This window comes from Leopardus geoffroyi, chromosome C3, assembly GCF_018350155.1.
Source record: "Leopardus geoffroyi isolate Oge1 chromosome C3, O.geoffroyi_Oge1_pat1.0, whole genome shotgun sequence".
Lineage (NCBI taxonomy): Eukaryota > Metazoa > Chordata > Mammalia > Carnivora > Felidae > Leopardus > Leopardus geoffroyi.
The window spans coordinates 108,716,343-108,737,736 of NC_059338.1; the positions used below are offsets into that span (position 1 = coordinate 108,716,343).

At 37.7% G+C, this 21,394-nt stretch overlaps 1 protein-coding gene across 12 annotated transcripts in view; it reads right to left on the reverse strand.

Annotated features, from left to right (window-relative positions):
• VPS13B (vacuolar protein sorting 13 homolog B) overlaps nt 1-21,394 on the reverse strand; it is an 811,203-nt gene that overhangs the window by 731,834 nt on the left and 57,975 nt on the right. For all 12 annotated transcript variants that reach the window (XR_006706367.1, XM_045454090.1, XM_045454093.1 and 9 more), the window contains one exon: nt 5,445-5,565. Coding sequence is in view for 11 of the 12 variants with exons in the window: in XM_045454090.1 (XP_045310046.1) it covers nt 5,445-5,565 (121 nt within the window). In the remaining variant the exon portion in view is untranslated. The remainder of the gene's footprint in view (nt 1-5,444; nt 5,566-21,394) is intronic.

Genomic DNA, 21,394 nt, shown 5'->3' on the forward strand with positions numbered 1-21,394 from the left:
TCTTCTGCACGACATATCATAGCCAAACTGGCAAAATACAAGGATAAAGAGAAAATTCTGAAAGCAGCTAGGGATAAACATGCTCTAACATATAAAGGGAGACCAATAAGACTCGTGACCGATCCCTCTTCTGAAACTTGGCAGGCCAGAAAGGAATGGCAGGAAATCTTCAAGGTGATGAACAGAAAAAATATGCAGCTGAGAATCCTTTATGCAGCAAGTCTGTCATTTAGAATAGAAGGAGAGATAAAGGTCTTCCCAAACAAACAAAAACTGAAGGAATTCATCACCACTAAACCAGCCCTACAAGAGATCCTAAGGGGGATCCTGTGAGACAAGGTACCAGAGACATCACTACAAGCATGAAACCTACAGACATCACAATGACTCTAAACCCATATCTTTCTATAATAACACTGAACATCAATGGACTAAATGCTCCACCCAAAAGACACAGGGTATCAGAATGGATAAAAAAACAAGACCCATCTATGTGCTGTCTACAAGAGACTCATTTTAGACCTGAGGACACCTTCAGATTGAAAGTGAGGGGATGGAGAACTATCTATCATGCTACTGGAAGTCAAAAGAAAGCTGGAGTAGCCATACTTATATCAGACTAACTAGACTTTAAATTAAGGCTGTAACAAGAGATGAAGAAGGGCATTATATAATAATTACACGGTCTATCCATCAGGAAGAGCTAGCAATTATAAATGTCAATGTGCCGAATATGAGAGTCCCCAAATATATAAAACAATGAATCACAAACATAACCAACCTTATTGATAAGAATGTGGTAATTGCAGGGGACTTTAATACCCCACTTATGGCAATGGATAGATCATCTAGACACAGGATCAATAAAGAAACAAGGGCCCTGAATGATACATTGGATCAGATGGACTTGGCAGATATATTAAGAACCCTGCATCCCAAAGCAACAGAATATACTTTCTTCTCGAGTGCACATGGAACATTCTCCAAGATAGATCACATACTGGGTCACAAAACAGCCCTTCATAAGTATACAAGAATTGAGATCATACCATGCACACTTTCAGACCAAAATGCTATGAAACTTGAAATCAACCACAGGAAAAACTCTGGAAAACGTCCAAAAGCATGGAAATTAAAAAACACCCTATTAAGAATGAATGAGTCAACCAGGCAATTAGAGAAGAAATTAAGAAATATATGGAAACAAACGAAAATGAAAATACAACAATCCAAACACTTTGGGATGCAACGAAGGCAGTCCAAAGAGGAAAATACATTGCAATTCAGGCCTATCTCAAGAAACAAGAAAAAATCCCAAATACAAAATCTAACAGCACACCTAAAGGAAATAGAACCAGAGCAGCAAAGACACCCCAAACCCAGCAGAAGAAGAGAAATAATAAAGATCAGAGCAGAAATAAACAATATACAATCTAAAAAAACTGTAGAGCAGATCAACGAAACCAAGAGTTGGTTTTTTGAAAAAATAAACAAATTGATAAACCTCTAGCCAGGCTTCTCAAGAAGAAAAGGGAGAGGACCCCAACAGATAAAATCATGAATGAAAATGGAATTATTACAACCAATCCCTCAGAAATACAAGAAATTATCAGGGAATACTATGAAAAATTATATGCCAACAAACTGGAAAACCTGGAAGAAATGGACAAATTCCTAAATGCCCACACGCTTCCAAAACTCAAACAGGAAGAAATAGAAAACTTGAACAGACCCATAACTAGCAAAGAAATTGAATCAGTTATCAATAATCTCCCAACAAATAAGAGTCCAGGACCAGATGGCTTCCCTGGGGAATTCTACCAGAAATTTAAAGCAGAAATAATACCTATCCTTCTCAAGCTGTTCCAAAAAATAGAAAGGGAAGGAAAACTTCCAGACTCATTCTATGAAGCCAGCATTACTTTCATTCCTAAACCAGAGACCCAGCAAAAGAAGAGGACTACAGGCCAATATCCCTGATAAATATAGATGCAAAAATTCTCAATAAGATACTAGCATACCGAATTCAACAGTGTATGAAAAGAATTATTCACCATGACCTAGTGGGATTCATTCCTGGGCTGCAGGACTGGTTCAACATTTGCAAATCAATGTCATACATCACGTTAATAAAAGAAAAGAAGCACAGGATCCTGTCAATCGATGCAGAAAAAGCATTTGACAAAATTCACCATCCTTTCTTAATAAAAACCCTCAACAAAGTCGGGATAGAAGGAACATACTTAAACATCATAAAAGCCACTTATGAAAAGCCCACAGCTAACATCATCCTCAATGGGGAAAAACTGAGAGCTTTCCCCGAGATCAGGAACACGACAGGGATGTCCACTCTCACCGCTGTTGTTTAACATAGTGTTGGAAGTGCGAGCATCAGCAATCAGACAACAGAAGGAAATCAAAGGCATCAAAATTGGCAAAGATGAAGTCAAGCTTTCACTTTTTGCAGATGACACGATATTATACATGGAAAATCCGATAGACTCCACCACAAGTCTGCTAGAACTCATACATGAATTCAGCAAAGTCGCAGGACAGAAAATCAATGTACAGAAATCAGTTGCGTTCTCATACACTAGTAATGAGGCAACAGAGAGACAAATAAAGAAACTGATCCCATTCACAATTGCACCAAGAAGCATAAAATACCTAGAAATAAACCTAACCAAAGATGTAAAAGATCTGTATGCTGAAAACTTTAGAAAGCTTATGAAGGAAATTGAAGAAGATTTAAAGAAATGGAAAAACATTCCGTGCTCATGGATTGGAAGAATAAATATTGTTAAAATGTCAATACTACCCAAAGCTATCTACACATTCAATGCAATCCCAATCAAAATTGCACCAGCATTCTTCTCGAAACTAGAACAAGCAATCCTAAAGTTTGTATGGAACCACAAAAGACCCTGAATAGCAAAAGTAATTTTGAAAAAGACGACCAAAGCAGGAAGCATCACAATCCCAGACTTTAGCCTCTACTACAAAGCTGTAATCATCAAGACAGCATGGTATTGGCACAAAAACAGACACATAGACCAATGGAATAGAATAGAAACCCCAGAACTAGACTCACAAATGTATGGCCAACTGATCTTTGACAAAGCAGGAAAGAATATCCAATGGAAAAAAGACAGTCTCTTTAATAAATGGTGCTGGGAGAGCTGGACAGCAACACGCAGAAGAATGAAACTAAATCACTTTCTTACACCATTCACAAAAATAAACTCAAAATGGATAAAGGACCTGAATGTGAGACAGGAAACCATCAAAACCCTAGAGGAGAAAGCAGGAAAAAAATCTCTCTGACCTCAGCCGCAGCAATTTCTTACTCGACACATCTCCAAAGGCAAGGGAATTAAAACCAAAAATGAACTATTGGGACCTCATGAAGATAAAAAGCTTCTGCACTGCAAAGGAAACAATCAACAAAACTAAAAGGCAACCAACAGAATGGGAAAAGATATTTGCAAATGACATCAGACAAAAGGCTAGTATCCAAAATCTATAAAGAGCTCACCAAACTCCACACCCAGAAAATAAATAATCCAGTGAAGAAATGGGCAGAAAACATGAATAGACACTTCTCTAAAGAAGACATCCGGATGGCCAACAGGCACATGAAAAGATGCTCAGCGTCGCTCCTCATCAGGGAAACACAAATCAAAACCACACTCAGATACCACCTCACGCCAGTCAGAGTGGCTAAAATGAACAAATCAGGAGACTATAGATGCTGGAGAGTATGTGGAGACACGGGAACCCTCTTGCACTGTTGGTGGGAATGCAAACTGGTGCAGTCGCTCTGGAAAACAGTGTGGAGTTGCCTCAAAAAATTAAAAATAGACCTACCCTATGACCCAGCAGTAGCACTGCTAGGAATTTACCCAAGGGATACAGGAGTGCTGATGCATAGGGGCACTTGTACCTCAATGTTTATAGCAGCACTTTCAACAATAGCCAAATTATGGAAAGAGCCTAAATGTCCATCAACTGATGAATGGATAAAGAAATGGTTAAATGAATGGATAAAGTAAAGAAATGGTTTATATACACAATGGAATACTATGTGGCAATAAGAAAGAATGAAATATGGCCTTTTGTAGCAACGTGGATGGAACTGGAGAGTGTTATACTAAGTGAAATAAGTCATACAGAGAAAGACAGATACCATATGTTTTCACTCCTATGTGGATCCTGAGAAACTTAACAGAAGACCACGGGGGAGAGGGGGAAAAAATGGTTAGAGAAGGAGGGAGCCAAAACATAAGACTCTTAAAAACTGAGAACTGAGGCTTGATGAGGGGTGGGAGGGAGAGGAAGGTGGGTAAGGCGTATTGAGGACAGCACCTGTTGGGATGAGCACTGGGTGTTATATGGAAACCAATTTGACAATAAATTTCAGAAAAAAAGAAAGGAAGGAAGGAAGGAAGGAAGGAAGGAAGGAAGGTAGGTAGGTAGGTAGGTAGGTAGGTAGGTTGGTTGGTTCTGGAACCATCACATCACTCCAAGTAGAATTAGAAACATTCAGAAGTAAAATATCTTCTTCTGGCACCTTCTCCAGCTGTAGCAATTAATCTATTCTAAAGCCAGAGGTATTATGGAGACTTGTTAGATGAAATTCAGAATATATGAAGCATCAGCATTAACATCACTATAACACTAGTTTAAAATGTTTAATCAATTGAAATTTAACTTAGAACATATCTGAGGAGGAGGGCTATGAAATGCTGTACCTAACACCAGTCTGTTAGTAGATGGTGCAAGAAGACTGTCAAAACTTAAAGGTTAAACCCAACAGAAAGCCTACAAACCTTTGGCGCATAAAACAAGTATATACTAACATCAACTATACATCTGAGAAACAGAAATGACTGATGAATAAAATCAAAAGAGAAGTGACTGATAAAAACAACCCCTAACTTAAAAAAGCAACAATGCACGCCAGCCACGGGGCTGATAGGTCATGATCGTGGTTTTTTCTTCATTAAATAGTTACTAAGCAACTGTTATTTGTAAGCCACTACTGTTCTAGGTAAATAAATATTTCAGGAAGTAAAAGAGATGGTGATCCTCCTGGTGAATTCTATAGTTTACTGAAACTCAGAACAATCTAGTGTCTTTACTGTTTATCAAGAAGGAAGGGGAACAAAGAGACTATGGGAAAGCAGAGGCATATCTTTGCTCGGACAGGATGTAAGAAAGAAACTTTAGGAACAACCTGCTGCAAAAGAGCATCAAAATTGAACAGAAGACATTTTGGAGGGCTCTGGACTCAATGTGTTCTTATGTTATGAAGCAAACCCACATACACATGTACTCTAAGTATTTTAGGACACTAAATACTAAAGTGTATATTCTACAATTGGCTACAACAATGATTAATAACAAGTGTAATTTTGGCCTTAACAAGCCCATTCAGAAGTTACCTGGTGGTAAATCAGGATCTGTGGGAGCAGCCTGCTGAATTCTTCGGGGTTTTACTGATGATTTCGTGTTCTCAGTAGTACTACGGTTGGTAGAATTAGAACCACAGCTTTCATGGTCATCCTATTTTTAAGAAAAGTAAAGTATCAATCATCACTCAAGAATTAGGAGACATATTTCAGTTAAATATATAGCTTAGGGTTACTAAATTTGATTAGACTCTAATTTTATTTTTTAGCTCTAAAAATCTGTATACCAAACAATTCTTATAATTTGCATTCTCAAACACTGTTTAAAAATAACGAGTAGTTTAAACCACAAATTCTTCCTTTCTTGAGTATCTAAACAAACCAATTGATAATGTCAAGAAATCCTTACATATGACTTTTGCAAAAAAAGACTATTAAACAAAGCTTTAAACACTTGCCATTTGAATACAAAATAAATGGAAAAGGTCTTAATTGTCTCCTGTTTGTTGTTTACATGGTAAGACCCCCAGTATTGTGTGTGTTAAGAATCCAAGCTGTCTTCTTAATCACCTTAATGATTAATCTTAATAATCCTTAGAATCCTTTGCATCCTATTATTTTTACTGAATTATTATTCTCATTAAACATAAGGCTTAATTGGGTTTTGATATGGATAGCAAAAACTTCAACACAACACATTTTCAAAACATATTCCTTTATACAGTGCAAACAGTACACTTTTCTTACCTTGATTCAACAAGTTTATATAATGCTCTTATGTGCTAATTGTTGAATGTACAAAGCCAAATTAGATATAATACTAATTTTCAGAGTCCACTAAAAACATATATAGCTTGTTTTACAGAGTACTTTAAGTTAGGAACAGAAAGAACTATTAAGAACTATTTGGAAGAACTAGAGAGGTTAGGCTTATAGAAGTATAGGAAAGTTTTAGGCTAAGATTGGAGGCTACATAGAGGCAAACCATTAGCAAAAGCAGCATATATGTATGTAGCATGTACAAGAAATAATGATTAGTCAAATAAAGCCCAAGTATACAATGTAAGGTGAAAGAACCACACCAGAAACTAAAGGCATGAACCAGTTCAGTAAAAGTGAGATAACATTAAGAACTATAAAGATGTGGGGCGCCTGGGTGGCTTAGTCGGTTAACTGCACGCGCTCTCGCTCTCTTGCTCTCTCTCAGATAAAAATAAACATTAAAAAAATAAAAATTTAAAAAATTTAAGAGAACTATAAAAATGTTCTCAGTCTTCATTCTACTTGGCCATATTTCAAGATTTGGTAATTAGGATGCCAATAACCAATAAGAAAGGAGATTTAGCAGTTCTAGTAGAGGAACAAGAGTAGGAGCAGTAAATGAATAGTTCAAAAAGTGAGTAAGAGGGGCGCCTGGGTGGCTCAGTCGGTTAAGTGTCCGACTTCAGCCCAGGTCACGATCTCGCGGTCTGTGAGTTCGAGCCCCGCATCGGGCTCTGGGCTGATGGCTCAGAGCCTGGAGCCTGCTTCCGATTCTGTGTCTCCCTGTCTCTCTGCCCCTCCCCCGTTCATGCTCTGTCTCTGTCTCAAAAATAAATAAACGTTAAAAAAAAAAAATTTTTTTTTAATAAAAATAAAAAAAAAAGTGAGTAAGAATTTAAAGCATAAATAATAAACATAGATTGCCCCTTCAAGAAGACAGGCAATATAGGAAGGAAATAGATTGGGTAGTAATATGAGGTAAAAGCATCAGCCATCTTCTTATTCCCATTTTGGGGATAAAAGAGCACATTTTGGGGCACCTGGGTGGCTCAGTCAATTAAGCATTTGACTCTTGATTTTGGCTCAGGTCATGATCTCAGGGTTCGTGAGTTCAAGCCCCACGTTGGGCTCTGTACTGACAGTGCAGAGCCTGCTTGGGATTCTCTCTCTCTCTCCATCCCTCCCCCATTTGTGCATGCTCTCTATCAAAATAAAATAAACTTTAAAAATAAAAAAGAAAGCAATTTGCCTTACATACAAAGGATAACTGATGGTGCACTGTGCCTCATCAATTTATTAATCAATAATAAAACTATTTGATAATACAAGAATGGTGAGGAATTCAGTTTTCTATTTTACATATTTGAAGAGAAAATTTCAAGAAAAGATGGAAAACCAGTAAATTTACCAATCTAATAAGATACTAAAAGAAAATAACAATGATAAGACCTTTAGACAACAAATTTTTTATTCAATGCCACCCTAAGAGAACAATTATAGAAGATGAATCTTTTATAAGACAACACAGCTTCAGATGCTAGTGATATATTAGCAAAAGAAAAAAAAATGTTTGAAACTTCAAGACAAGCAGACAGTAACAGATTTGCTATCTTAAAAAAAAATTCACATGAATTTATGTCATTTTAAGTTAATGCAAAACAAACTTCACAGTGTTTCATTCTACAAAACAACTTTACTATTCAATCTTTATAATGACATCTTCTGTTATTTTGGTGGAATGTTCTCTAAATACTAAAGGACTACTACTATGAATAAAACCTTACTGTAATTACTTTTAGTTCAGCTTACATCCTTAAAAATGTCTGTAGTCATACACTTCTGCACAACGTTAACATTAAAACACACTATTAATTTTTGAAACATATGGTTGTCTCAAAAGCCCAGAAGTAAAACATGTTCATTAAAGAAATGTGAAAAAGTTCCAAGTGAACTGCCAAAACTAGCATAATTATGAAAATATTTAACACTGAAACCATCTGAAATCACATACTGTATATAGATTACAGTGATGTCATAATAAACATTCCAGCCAAAATGCACTAAAACTACTGCAGTCCAATAAATCTGGCATACATGAGATGACAAACATTTTAAAGTAAGAGAACAAGTTTTTATTTTTTAAAAGTGATTAGCAGCAAAAAAAGGGTAAAGTGCATAGACTAAATATAAGATTTCAAATAGTTAAAAAAAATAACAGTGAAGAAAGCTTCCCTACAAATTACACAGTTTTATTATTCAAAAGAAAAAAAATAATTTGCTTAAACAAAATTTGTAATAATCCTGAAATTTTAGTCACTTTAAAAATGACCATTAATCATGGTACTTACAGGAATATATACTATAAAACAAACACTACCAAATGTGCAAATGCAAATCTTTCTTAATTATAGTTAGGAAATTAGGGTTGCATATATAATTAGAAAATAATCCTTTTCATAATTTCACCTAGTTTTCATTTCAATTACATCTTAATTGCATCAGTCACAGATCAGCTTCCATTCAAATCCTACCTCAGCCAAATTAAATAAAAAGCAAAACAAGAATTACAATATTTACTATTAAAATTAGAATTACTTCCATCATTATGAGCTCACTATCTGCTTCCAAACAGTATGCATCATTTTTTAACACATTTTACTTCATTGAAAGTCTCTAATTTCTAATAAAAGATACCCTGTTCTCAAAAATACAAACTAAAATGTTTTGAGGTCATTTTTAACCCCAAACACATTACAGTTATATCTCTTATTTAGGTTGCAATTTTCCCAAAATGTCTGGTAAGTACATTTCATGGTAAAAGAATGTTTTCTCTTGGGGACCACATAGCTATTTCTGAAAATACTGCCCTTTGCTCCTCATGAAACAAGCAAGAATGTCATTTCCTTACAAAAGTTCCTAACAGAGGGAAAATGTGGTGAACACCATATGTATGTAAATACATCCATTACCTTCATACTGACAGATGATAGGATCAGGTTGCATACTTTTCACCTTAGCCCTCATAAGGGTGAGTCAGTTAAAACTTGAAACCCATCAACTCCCAGATTCACAATGGTATGAATAAGATTGAGGATAGGACTTAAAACAGGTGGCTGAATCATTTCAACTCCTTGGTTAAAAATAGACCAAGAGACGGGGTGCCTTGGTGGCTGGTCGGTTGAGCATCCAACTTCAGCTCAGGTCATGATCTTACGGTTCATGAGTTCAAGCCCCGCATCGGACTGTGCTGACAGCTCGGAGCCTGGAGCCTGCTTCAGATTCTGTGTCTCCCTCTCTCTCTGCCCCTCCCCTGGCTCATGCTCTGTCTCTCAAAAATAAACATTAAAAAATTTTTAATAAAATAAAAATAGACAAAGAGGTTAAAATGCAACAAAGAATTGAAGGGAAAAAAACTGAAAGGCAGCATCAATAAGTGATGTGCCTAGGGGCGCCTGGGTGGCGCAGTCGGTTAAGCGTCCGACTTCAGCCAGGTCACGATCTCGCGGTCCGTGAGTTCGAGCCCCGCGTCAGGCTCTGGGCTGATGGCTCGGAGCCTGGAGCCTGTTTCCGATTCTGTGTCTCCCTCTCTCTCTGCCCCTCCCCCGTTCATGCTCTCTCTCTGTCCCAAAAATAAATAAAAGTTGAAAAAAAAAAAATTAAAAAAAAAAATAATAAGTGATGTGCTTTAAGCTCTTCAGCCTCATGGCATGCAGACAAGCAGAAAAGAATGAAGGCTTACCTGAATGCTCTGGTCACCAAAAAAGCCTGAATGAAATACAGTGAAGGACCTTGCAAATGAACTGATACAGAGCTTGTAAGGACATGCACCTCTACCCTCTCCAGTAGCAAGTACAACAGCAATTGTCAGATGCAATAAAGAATCTCTAAGAGAAACCCTGAATTCCAGAGTCAGAGAGTCAAATAAAGTCACCAAAGAAGAGGTATATTTGGAGAACACAAGAGCAAGCCCGGGAAAACACATTCACTCACCTTCATGGTCAAAATTAGAATCTCTGACTCACGTCTACCCTGACAGCAATATTAATCAACTTAATTTTAGTCACTAAAAAAAGTACCTTGCACATTTAAAAGAAGGAATGCGTATGCCCCCAACATCTTCACACATCAACTGCAGCCCACAGAAGAGGCTGCTTACATCTTTTCTCCCATCAAGGGTGAGAACATGAGGTGAGGGTGGGCAAGAAGAGAATGCTGTTGATGCCCCCCCTTACATTATTTTACTTGATCCTCCCAAAAGAACAGCTAATCTGACAAGCCAAAGCCAAACATTCATTAAGCCACGTTTTAATAATGAAAGACATCACTGTACTAACTGTAAACACCTGTGTGGTGGGGCCTGTCTTCTATCTCTGAGATCCATGCTACTCAAGTAACAGGACCAGAGCCATTTATGCCAGATTAGCCTATCTCTCTCCTGCCTTCTTTTCAAACACACAGAGCCACCTGAACCAGAATACTTCCCCAGCCAGAAAACAAACTGTGCTGGTTAACAGCAACACATTTAAGGAAAATCTGTTGTATATTATTGCCTATGACATCCCCTTCACTCTTATCACTAGGCATATATAATTATTGCCAACCTCTCCTCTTTGTAGAGCACTGGATTGAAGTGGTTAGACCTACTCATATTTGAAAGGTGAAACAGGCAGAAATTAATGGAAGAAAGACCAAAGTATATATGGAGGCATTCTGGCATAAAGCACATTCTGCTATCTGATTTTTACCAGAATTCACTAGGGGGCTGGAGGAGACTGGGTGCTTGACTAGATTAATAAAACTGTGCTTTGTTTTCTTACAAAAAACTTCCTTCAGCAAGAAAGAACCGAGCAATGTGTATGTATGTGTTAGCCACTCTGAGAGAAAATATGTAGTATAAATAGATGGTACCCTTATCCAGGTACTTCACTTACCTACTTCAGGGACAATCCTTATATGCATAAAAAAATTAAAAGCAATGTACGTTAGTCAGCAATCATATGTCACAAAGAAACACTAACGACCTTTACTGAACACTTCGAGGTGCCAGACCAGGCCTTAAATATTTTAAGAATGAAATTAGATCTTAAGAGGTCCCAAGATCAAAAAGATAGGAAGTGACTGAGCTGGGATAAATACCCAGATCTGTCTGTCAGAAAAACTCCTCCTATGAGCTCTTTCCTGAACTTGAAACAAATACCAACAGCAGGGAGAAAGAGAAGGCAGAGAGGGAGGAAAAAGAGACAAATAGAAACTTTTTTTTAATTTATGACACTTCTAATGTGTCACCTACTGCTAATGACATTACAGTCATCTCTTTATCCTCTTAACAAAGCTATGAATTAGACACTGTTCTCCATGCAAAAGTATCCCCATTTAATATTTTTTTATATTCATATATTTGTTTTTGAGAGAGAGAGAACAAGTTGGGGATGGGCAGAAGAGAGAGACACAGAATGTGAAGCAGGCTCCAGACTCTGAGTTGTCAGCACAGAGCCCAATGCAGGACTCAAATCCACAACTGTGAAATCATAACCTGAGCCAAAGTCAGATGCTTAATGAACTGAGCCACCCAGGCACCCTAAAAGTATTCCCATTTAAAGATAAAGAAACTAAGACATAAAGAGACGGTTCAAAATCACACTATCACATCGCATAATCCTAACCACAGTTGCTCTACTTTCTCCCTATGAGAAAAGGCCAACTAACAGCACATATATTAGGAGAAGGGATTGAGTACAGTGAGAAGGGATTGTGCACAATCCCTTTAGTCAAAAAAATGTCACAAAGGACTTGAGGTTTGAAAAGCCTGTCCTTAGGCTTGCAATCTGTATAGTCTGTTGCAACTAAATTCTACCACTGCCCGTTGAAAAATGAAAACAGCCACAGACAATATGTAAACAAATAAGACTGTGTCTCAAAAAACCTTTATTTACTAAAACAGGTGGTAGGCCCATGGGCCATAGTTTCATTACCTCTGCTTTAAAACGTTTGTCTTAATAAAAATGCACAAGATAAACATTTATTCAACCTGAAATTGCATTATAACACAGTGTTTTCATCACGTAAGGCCAAAATCTCAGACCACAAAAAATAAATATAAATTTTGAGGGAATCTATAAAACAACTAGGGAAGAAAAAACACAGAATTTTTGCTTGTCAAAAGTACTGCCAAAAAGACAAGGCATTTCCACTGTTATCCCTTCGGCCAATTTTTGATGAAGAAGTAAATGTTTAAAAAGAGAAAGGAAAGAAAGCCAAATGGCAGTAAGAAAACTGGCTGAAGATTCTAGGAGCCCAAAAGAAAAAAAAAATAAACATTTCTGCAAGGAAATAATATATGTAACTACAGCATTATTATCAAAATAGCATATTCTAAACATATGCAAATGTAAAAGTTAAAATTTTGCCAACAAATAAGATACAAAAAGTAACCTGGAAAAAGATCTATAAGCATGGGGGCGGGGGGGGGGGGGGGGGGAGGGAAACATCTTCTAATCATATGTAATTCCAAAAAGGGAGAAATTCCCAGAATATTCTCATATTCTAATAATGAAAAAATGCATTTCAGATAAATTTTCAGGAAGCACAGAATGTTCCCAATAGTACCATGAGTACCTTCTCAATAGTACTACTAAACCTAACTGAGATTTTTAAAATTTTTAAAGTTTTTAAAGGAGTAACAAAGATTTTAAAGTGTTAATTATATGCTATTACAACATTAACAAGTATAATTCACAAATTCTGAAGTATTCAGACTATAATGACTCATTTCACTTTAGCTATCAATGGGACACTTACTCCTAAAAAAGTGGTATAATATTAAGTATGCTGCTTAAAAAAAAAGGAAAAACTCAAGAGCCATAATGTTTACCATATTCCTGTTTCATAAAGAAACACTTGTTGGGGCGCCTGGGTGGCGCAGTCGGTTAAGCGTCCGACTTCAGCCAGGTCACGATCTCGCGGTCCGTGAGTTCGAGCCCCGCGTCGGGCTCTGGGCTGATGGCTCAGAGCCTGGAGCCTGTTTCCGATTCTGTGTCTCCCTCTCTCTCTGCCCCTCCCCCGTTCATGCTCTGTCTCTCTCTGTCCCAAAAATAAATAAACGTTGAAAAAAAAAATTTTTTTTTAATTTAAAAAAAAAAAAAGAAACACTTGTTTATTTTGTATTTGAAACCCCTCCACATCTACTCTATACCTGAGTGTCCATTTATACTCAGATACCTTAAACAGTGATTAAGATATAAATACCTTTAACTGTTATAAGAGAACAAGGTATTCTTTTCCATCAAAATATTATAATTTATATATCTAATAAACATTTTTTCAGAGCCAATACTCTAACATTTTGAAGTTTGTCTCATTTGAAAAAGAATAATAATTTATTTCACAAAGGTGTATCCAATCTCTTACTGGCTTTTCTCTGATATATGACAATTTTCTGTTAATGTGAACTACTTAATAGAGAAACCTCAAAATAACATTTTCCCCTCCCATTACATTGCTATTTGCATTGTAAATATTAGAATAATTTTATTTAATATTCAATATTTCCTATTTTCCCTATAAAACAAATGCAGAAGCAAATACTAGTGTTACTAAATAAAATATTGAAGTTGAGAATGAGATCTAATTTACAAGGATCTAAATTACAAAGATCTAATTTGCATTTAGACAAATTGAGGCAAACAATAAAACCTGCCAAGAGAGCTAAAGAGTACACTAATGTTCAGGTGTGAGCCTAGACTTCAGGAAGAGCTCAACAACTAACCGAACATTCAGGAACACCTCTACGTATGCAGATGCACAAAACAAACATCAACACCAATGGAGAGTCTCTCCTTAAAATTATTCCATCTTTGAACAACGTGGGTAAATTTAATTCTCTACCAAAAAGATATCAAATCTGAATACTGTAGTATTTATAATCATCTCAAATTCTACAATTCTACAAATTCTGTAATTCTACAAATTCTACAAATTGTAGAATTCTCAAATTCTACAATTCTAATAGATCATTGTAGAAGTTTGATAGAGACAGGGCGCCTAGGTGGCTCAGTTAGGTAAGTGTCTGACTTTGGCTCAGGTCATGATCTCATGGTTCGTGGGTTCAAGCTCCATGTCAGGCTCTGTGCTGACAGCTCAGAGCCTGGAGCCTGCTTCGGATTCTGTCTCCCTCTCTCTCGCTCTCTGCCCCATCCCCGCTCACATTCTCTCTGTCTCTCAAAAATAAATGTAAAAAACATAAAACAAATTAAAAAAGAGTAAATGGTTGAGTAGATTAAGAGAGGGAAAGACTCCATTAAGTCTAGACATAAAAAAAGAGTCTGAACATAGTAAAGTAGAATGGAGGTGGTAGAGGATGACATTCAGAATTCTCTGCACACTGCAGTACAGGAGATAAAAAGTTGGTAAGTAGAAAAAGAAAGAGTCCTCAACTTCAGAGTATTATATATAAAGGAATGTATTTTAAAAGCAAACAGGTAAAAATAAATAAATAAATAAATAAATAAATAAATAAATAAATAAATAAAAATAAAAGCAAACAGGTAAGTCTTATACTGTAAAATAATATTCTGAATAACTATTATGAGTACAAACAATGCAAGAAGCTTTATATTCATTCTTCACAATCATCACAAAAATCCTCTAAGATACTGTCATTTTCATTTAACAAATGACAAAAATAAAGTTCATACGGATAAATAGCTTATAAAAAGTGAAAATTTTTGACAAATATTAGAGAGTTTTTGTTAAAGTCTTGGAAAAGTTCAAAAAAGGAAGGAATTACTTTAAGCTATTTCTATTACTCTCACTAAAATCCTTTCATCTTCTTACAGTTGGCCATTTTTCTCTCATCCCAACTCTTGCTATTCTCTTTTGAATAGAAAATAGAGCTACTACTAGAAAAGCCCTAGTCATAAGCAGGTAAGTAGGAGTTAACCCAAAGGTTAAATCTAGAAATCAGAATTGTTAAGCAAAGAAAGCAGCAAAGACTTTCTCAAACACAAGCTGAAAGAATTTGCATCAAGATGAAATGGACTACAACAATATTCAAGGAAGTTCTTCAAACTTAAGTAAAATACTGCTACATGAAAAATTTGATCTACGTAAAGAAATGAAGAATGCCAGAAGTAACTAAATGGGTAAATACAACACACTTTCTTGTTTTTTAATTTCTTAAAACACTGTTCAAAGCAATCATAATAATAACAGCATATCACTGATTTATAATATATATTGAAGAGCCATAACAACATTAGCACAAATGATGGCAAGGAATAAAGAGAAGCATACTGTTATAGGCATACTAAAGTAAAACACAATATTTACATTATCCATGAAGTGAAATATTATTAAAGTAGATAAATTAAATACGCATATTGGTAACCCTAGAACAGCCACTAAAAAAACGAAGAGATACAGCAAATAAACCAGTAATGAAGATAAAATGTAATGCTCAAATACACTCAGCTAATCCAACAAAGGCAGGAAAAGAAAAAAAAGGAACAAGAATTAGCTAGAACAAATAGAAAACAAATAAAAAGACTTGAGACCAATCTTACTAACAACTACATAAAATGTAAACAATCTAAAACACTCCAATGAATAGGCAGAAATTATCAGACTAGTAAAACCCAACTATAATCTGTCTATATTGCAAATTCAGTTCAGATGTAGACTCAGTAGTTTCTGATTACTAAATATCCCAAGTTTAAAAAAAAAATCATGGCAAAATGAACAAGTTCAAGAAAAAAGAAAATTAGCAGTATGTAATCATCAGAAGGAAAATCAGAGAACCGTTGCATTTTATGAATTGAAAGGGAACCTATAGACTAGCTTGTGAACCAAACAGAAAAACTCGAAGCTGCAGTGTTCTTCATTATTGTTAATTCCAGACAATACACGGAGATGGCTTAAGGCTAAAAGGGAAAAGAGAACATGGAACCATCAGCAAGCCGAAAAGTACTAAACCAGCATTGTTTTCTGTCTGCAGCATTTTGACATATAAATTATAGTGTCCACAACATGGAATATTATAACTAAGGTTATAGTGGCACTTCTATTACCATCCCGTATATTCACATTCATTCATAACATTCTTAGAAAGTCCTTCATTAAAACAAAAGACTTCATCACTTATTTGAATTCCAATGTGACTTTTCTTCTTCCTAAGAAGAGCTAGGAGAATAAAAATAGCATTTTCAGCTCAAAGAAAAGAAAAGAAAAGAAAAGAAAAGAAAAGAAAAGAAAAGAAAAGAAAAAAAACTTCCCAAGGATAAAACACACACAACAGGATCCCTCAAAAACATCAAGCATGGCGGGGCGCCTGGGTGGCTCAGTCGGTTAAGCAGCCAACTTCAGCTCAGGTCATGATCTCGCGGCCCGTGAGTTCAAGCCCTGCGTCGGGCTCTGTGCTGACAGCTCAGGGCCTGGAGCCTGTTTCAGATTCTGTGTCTCCCTCTCTCTGACCCTCCCCCGTTCATGCTCTGTCTCTGTCTCAAAAATAAATAAACGTTAAAAAAAATTTTTTTTTAAACATCAAGCATGGCAAACAAGAATTAAAACTCCTTCATTAAATTATATAAAAAACTTTTTATTTAACCAAAACCCACTTTATGCCAAGTTCAGTTTTCATATGGCATATATTTTAAGCTTATACATGACACAATAAAAGATTCTAGTATATGCAATTTTTTTAGCAAGCACAAAGCAGTTTTTTAAAGCAAAAGTACACTCCCAAGGTGGGAGAGCAGGCAGGTTCTACAACGTGGAACTGGCCCCTAGGTTGCTTTGGGATTGGGTATTACTGGGTCTCTCTGGGCTGGAAGGAACTGTGACATACAGTGGGGTGGTCTCTAATGCAAGCTGCTTCCAACCATTTGGGGGGACTCCTTCCACAGGTTGGGAGGGGGCTTTTTTGACCCTATGAAGTTTCTACCGGGACTATCAGGGCAGCCTTTCTCCACGACAGGTTGGAGGCAAGGGTGCGGGGGGTTAACAGCAGTGCAAATGCATGATTACCCAGGGACAGAGGTGGAAGGGGGAGAGTGTAGGCTCTGCACTTGCGGCTGTTAGTCTGTCAGCTCCAAGGTCTGGGAAGTCATAAGGTCAGGATGTTGTGCCCCTGGGCTTTTGATGTGTAAGCTATTTATCACCATCTTTGCCTCCAGCTCTTGTCTCTATCATTCCCCTTTAAGGATTCAGGACTCTGGCTTGGGGGCAATTCCTTCCACTGCTGGTATCTAGCATGTCCTACCATGTCCTCCTCCCCCACCCCCCTACCCCTGCTCAAGAAATAGGAACCCAAATCACTGGTAAAGAGGGCAATGACCACTCTGGCTGCTTCAAGCTGAAGCAGGGCATCAGGGAGTTTGGGTTCACTATTCTTGCTGTCTGTCAGGTAGGAAGAATTTCCAGGTACGATATCCATTCACGAGTCTCATGTAGATGAAGGTGTCCTGAGTACAGTCTGATGGCCTTGGTGTAGTTCCAGTTAAGAGTTTTATTGCTTCTAATCTGCTACATCCATCTTTACTGATGACTCCAGTCCATGGATAGTTACTTGTTGCAGTGGGGCCAAATGGAGTAGAGGACCCCTTCAGTCCATCACCATGTGTGGGGTAGCAGTTTCTGAACTGGGTGTCCTTTTACCTCAAGGGCAGTTAGCCACGCAGTGTCCTGTCTGCTGACATTTAGGACATTGGGGGGGGGGGGGCTCTTACTCGGATATTTTCATGCCCAGTCCTCCTGCAGATCAGGCATTTTCCTGATCCCTTTTTTAGGATGCAGTTGGGCATTTTTGAAGCAGGTTTGGCCCCACAGGGCCGCTAGCAATTGGACCTGACTGCCATATTTCCTTTTCTCTTTCTTCCAAGCCTTAGCCTCTTCCTCTTGGTCCCTGTTGTATAAGACATTACATGATGCTGAAAGAAGTTTTTTAACACTGGGGCCCAGGTTCTCTTACCAGTTTTGGCAGATTCTGCCTGATATTTGCCAGACTAAGAGAAGAATTTGCCTTTTAGAATGACTGTTCCCTCAAAAGACTGTAGATCATGGTTAATATATTTAGTCACAGCCTCAGAGTCTTTCTAGAAAGGCAGTAGAATTCTCATTTGGCTCCTGGGTGACTATAGCCACCTTAGAGTAGCTGATAGCTTTTTGTCCACTGGCTTTTAACCCTGACTTAACACAGATGAGAAATTGATCCCACTCCCATCTTTCTGAAGGTTGGTCATAATCGCATCCTGGATCCACAGGCAGGGACAGCAGTCTCTCCTACTGGGTATCTGGTATCAGAGAGGTGAAGACTGTTAGCATACACCCTGGCTTCCTTAAGAACCATTCCCTTTGGGTCACTGAAAGAGCCTGTCCTAAGATGATCATCATTAAAGAACTAGATCATTATAACATTATCTTCCAAACAGAGGAAGGGATAGATGTGTTATAAAAGGTCATGAAGAGAGGAGGGAGAGTTAAGATGGCAGAGAAGTAAGAGAACCAGAATTTCCCTTGTCCCACAAACACAGTAGTATTGAGGTCAGAACACTTGGAATTTCAGGAATCCAGGCTACTGAGTGACAGAAACATCTCCACCAATGTACGGAGACAGCTTGGGGGACAGAGATGCATGTTTGCAAATTGAGACAGATAAAACAGGCAGTGTAGGCACAGAAAGAGGGAACACCTCTGGTCAAGAGACAAAAGGAAGAGAAAGAGAGGCTGTGGAAGTGTGGGATTGTATTTGGACAAGAGAAAAACCTGTCCAGACCACAACCAGGGATCGAAAAACCCAGAGAGCCAGTTTCTACCTTCCAAACAGACTTAGAAGTCAAGATCAGAGTTCTCAGGGCTGTGCAACTTTATCCGGACTGAACCCGCAGCTGTGTGTGTGCGCCCGGCAGGAAGGGGAGCAATCTGGGGGGTGCACTGAGAGACAGGAGTCCCTCCCTTGAGTCTATGGGAAGAGGGTAAGACATCAGGTTTTGAATTCCAGCTGAGCACCTAGGAGAGGCGGGAGACTGTGGAGCAGGACAAGCTGGCCCACCCGCGCTGCTCTGTGAAAACTGCCTGAACAGCACGGTTTGAGACACCCAGTCTGGGAGGAGAGATTAGGGTGTTGCTATTTTTCTCCCCATCACCAACACGATGGGGCTTCAGAGAACAGGTCAGTGACCCCCAGTGGAACCAGGACCCACTTACACCAAACCCCGCCCCTCTGTGCCTGTTAGCTGCGTATCTACTGGAGACTGACACTAACCAAACTAGAAGGCCTCTCCTGCAGACCAACACAGCCACCAGTTCCAACGTACCAACAGACAACTGTCCTGTGGTTTTGCATTTTCTGATTTGATTTTTGGTCCATTCTTATTATATATATGTATACTTTTCTTCTTTCTCTATTCTGTTTGTCTAATCAGGCATTTTGACTATTCTTTTTACACCTTTTCTATATCTCTTCTTTATTTTCATCTCTCTCTCTCTCTCTGGATTGAGACTTACAGTTTCTTTGATTCTCTTCCCGGTCCTTTTTTTCTGCCCCTGTCATTTCTCTTTGTATGGGATATGCTTCTTCTTCCACTCTCCCCCTTTCCCAATTTTTCCAGAGTTACTTCAACGAACAAATTAAAGCATACACAACGAAAGGTCCAAATCACCAACCACTACAAGTAGGAAGATAAAGCAACCAGAGTCACAACAACAAAGTGCAAGCGACACACTGCCAAAACATTTCCTGAAGTGACAGGCCCTGGACAGAGAAGTACTCACAGGTGCAAGGCACATAACAAGCTATTAAAACACATAAAAGACAGAAAATTAGGCAAAATGATGAAATGGAAGAATTTTCCTCAAAAAAAATTCCAGGAAGAAATGACAGCCAGAGAATTTCTCAAGAGGGATATAAACAATATATCCGAATATGAATTTAGAGTAACAGTCATGAGACTAATAGCTGGGCTTGAAAAAAGCATAGAAGACAAGAGAATCTATTGCTCCAGAGATCAAGGACCTAAGAAACAGTCATGAGGAATTAATAAATGTTATAAATGAGATGCAAAAAAAAAACAAAAACAAAAACAAAAAAACCAGATGCAGTGACAGCAAGGATGGAAGAACTAGAGGGGAAAATAGGTGAAATAGAAGATAAAATTATGGAAAATTATGAAGCTGAGAAAAAGAGGGATAGGAAATTACTAGATCATGAAGGGAGAATTAGAGACCTAAGTGATTCAATGAAATGCGGTAATATCCGTATCATAGAAGTTCCACAAGAAGGAGACAGAGAGAAAGGGACAGAATGTTTATTTGAACAAGTTATTTCTGTGACCTTCCCTAATCTGGGGAAGGAAACAGATCCAAGTACAGGAGGCACAGAGAGCTCCCTTCAAAAAAATCAACGAAAACAGATCAACACCATGACCTATCATAGTGAAACTGGCAAAATACAAAGATAGAGACTTCTGAAAGCAGCTAGGGACAAACGGGCCTTAACCTACAAGGGTAGACACATAAGGGTATTAGCAGACATGAACTCTGAAACTTGGCAGGCCAGAAGGGAGTGGCATGAAATATTCAATGTGCTGAATAGGAAAAATATGCAGCCAAGAATCCTTTATCCAGCAAGGCTGTCATTCAGAACAGAAAGAGAGATAAAAGACTTCCCAGACAAAACAATAACAAAAATAAAAACATAAACTAAGGAGTTCATGACCACTAAACCGCCCTGCAGGAGATCCTAAGGGGGACTCCGTGAGTGAAAAGCAGCAAAGACTACAAAGGACTAGAGACATCACCACAAGTATGAAACCTACAAAGGACACAATGACATTAAATCTGTATCTTCCAATAATCACTCTGAATGTAAATGGACTAAATGCCCCGATCAAAAGACACAGGGTGTCAGAATGGATTAAAAAAAAAAAAATTCCATCTATATGCTGCCTACAAGAGACTCATTTTAGACCTGAGGACACCTGTAGATTCAAAGTGAGGGGATGAAGAACCATCTACCATGCTAGTGGATATCAAAAGAAAGCTGGAGTAGTCATACTTGTATCAGGCAAAGTAGATTTTAAACCAAAGTCTATAACAAGATATAAAAAGGGGCATTATATCATAATTAAGGAGTGTAACCATCAAGAAGAGCTAACAACTGTAAATGTTTATACCCCCAATGTGCAAGAACCCAAATATGTAAACTAATCACAAACATAAGTAAACTTATT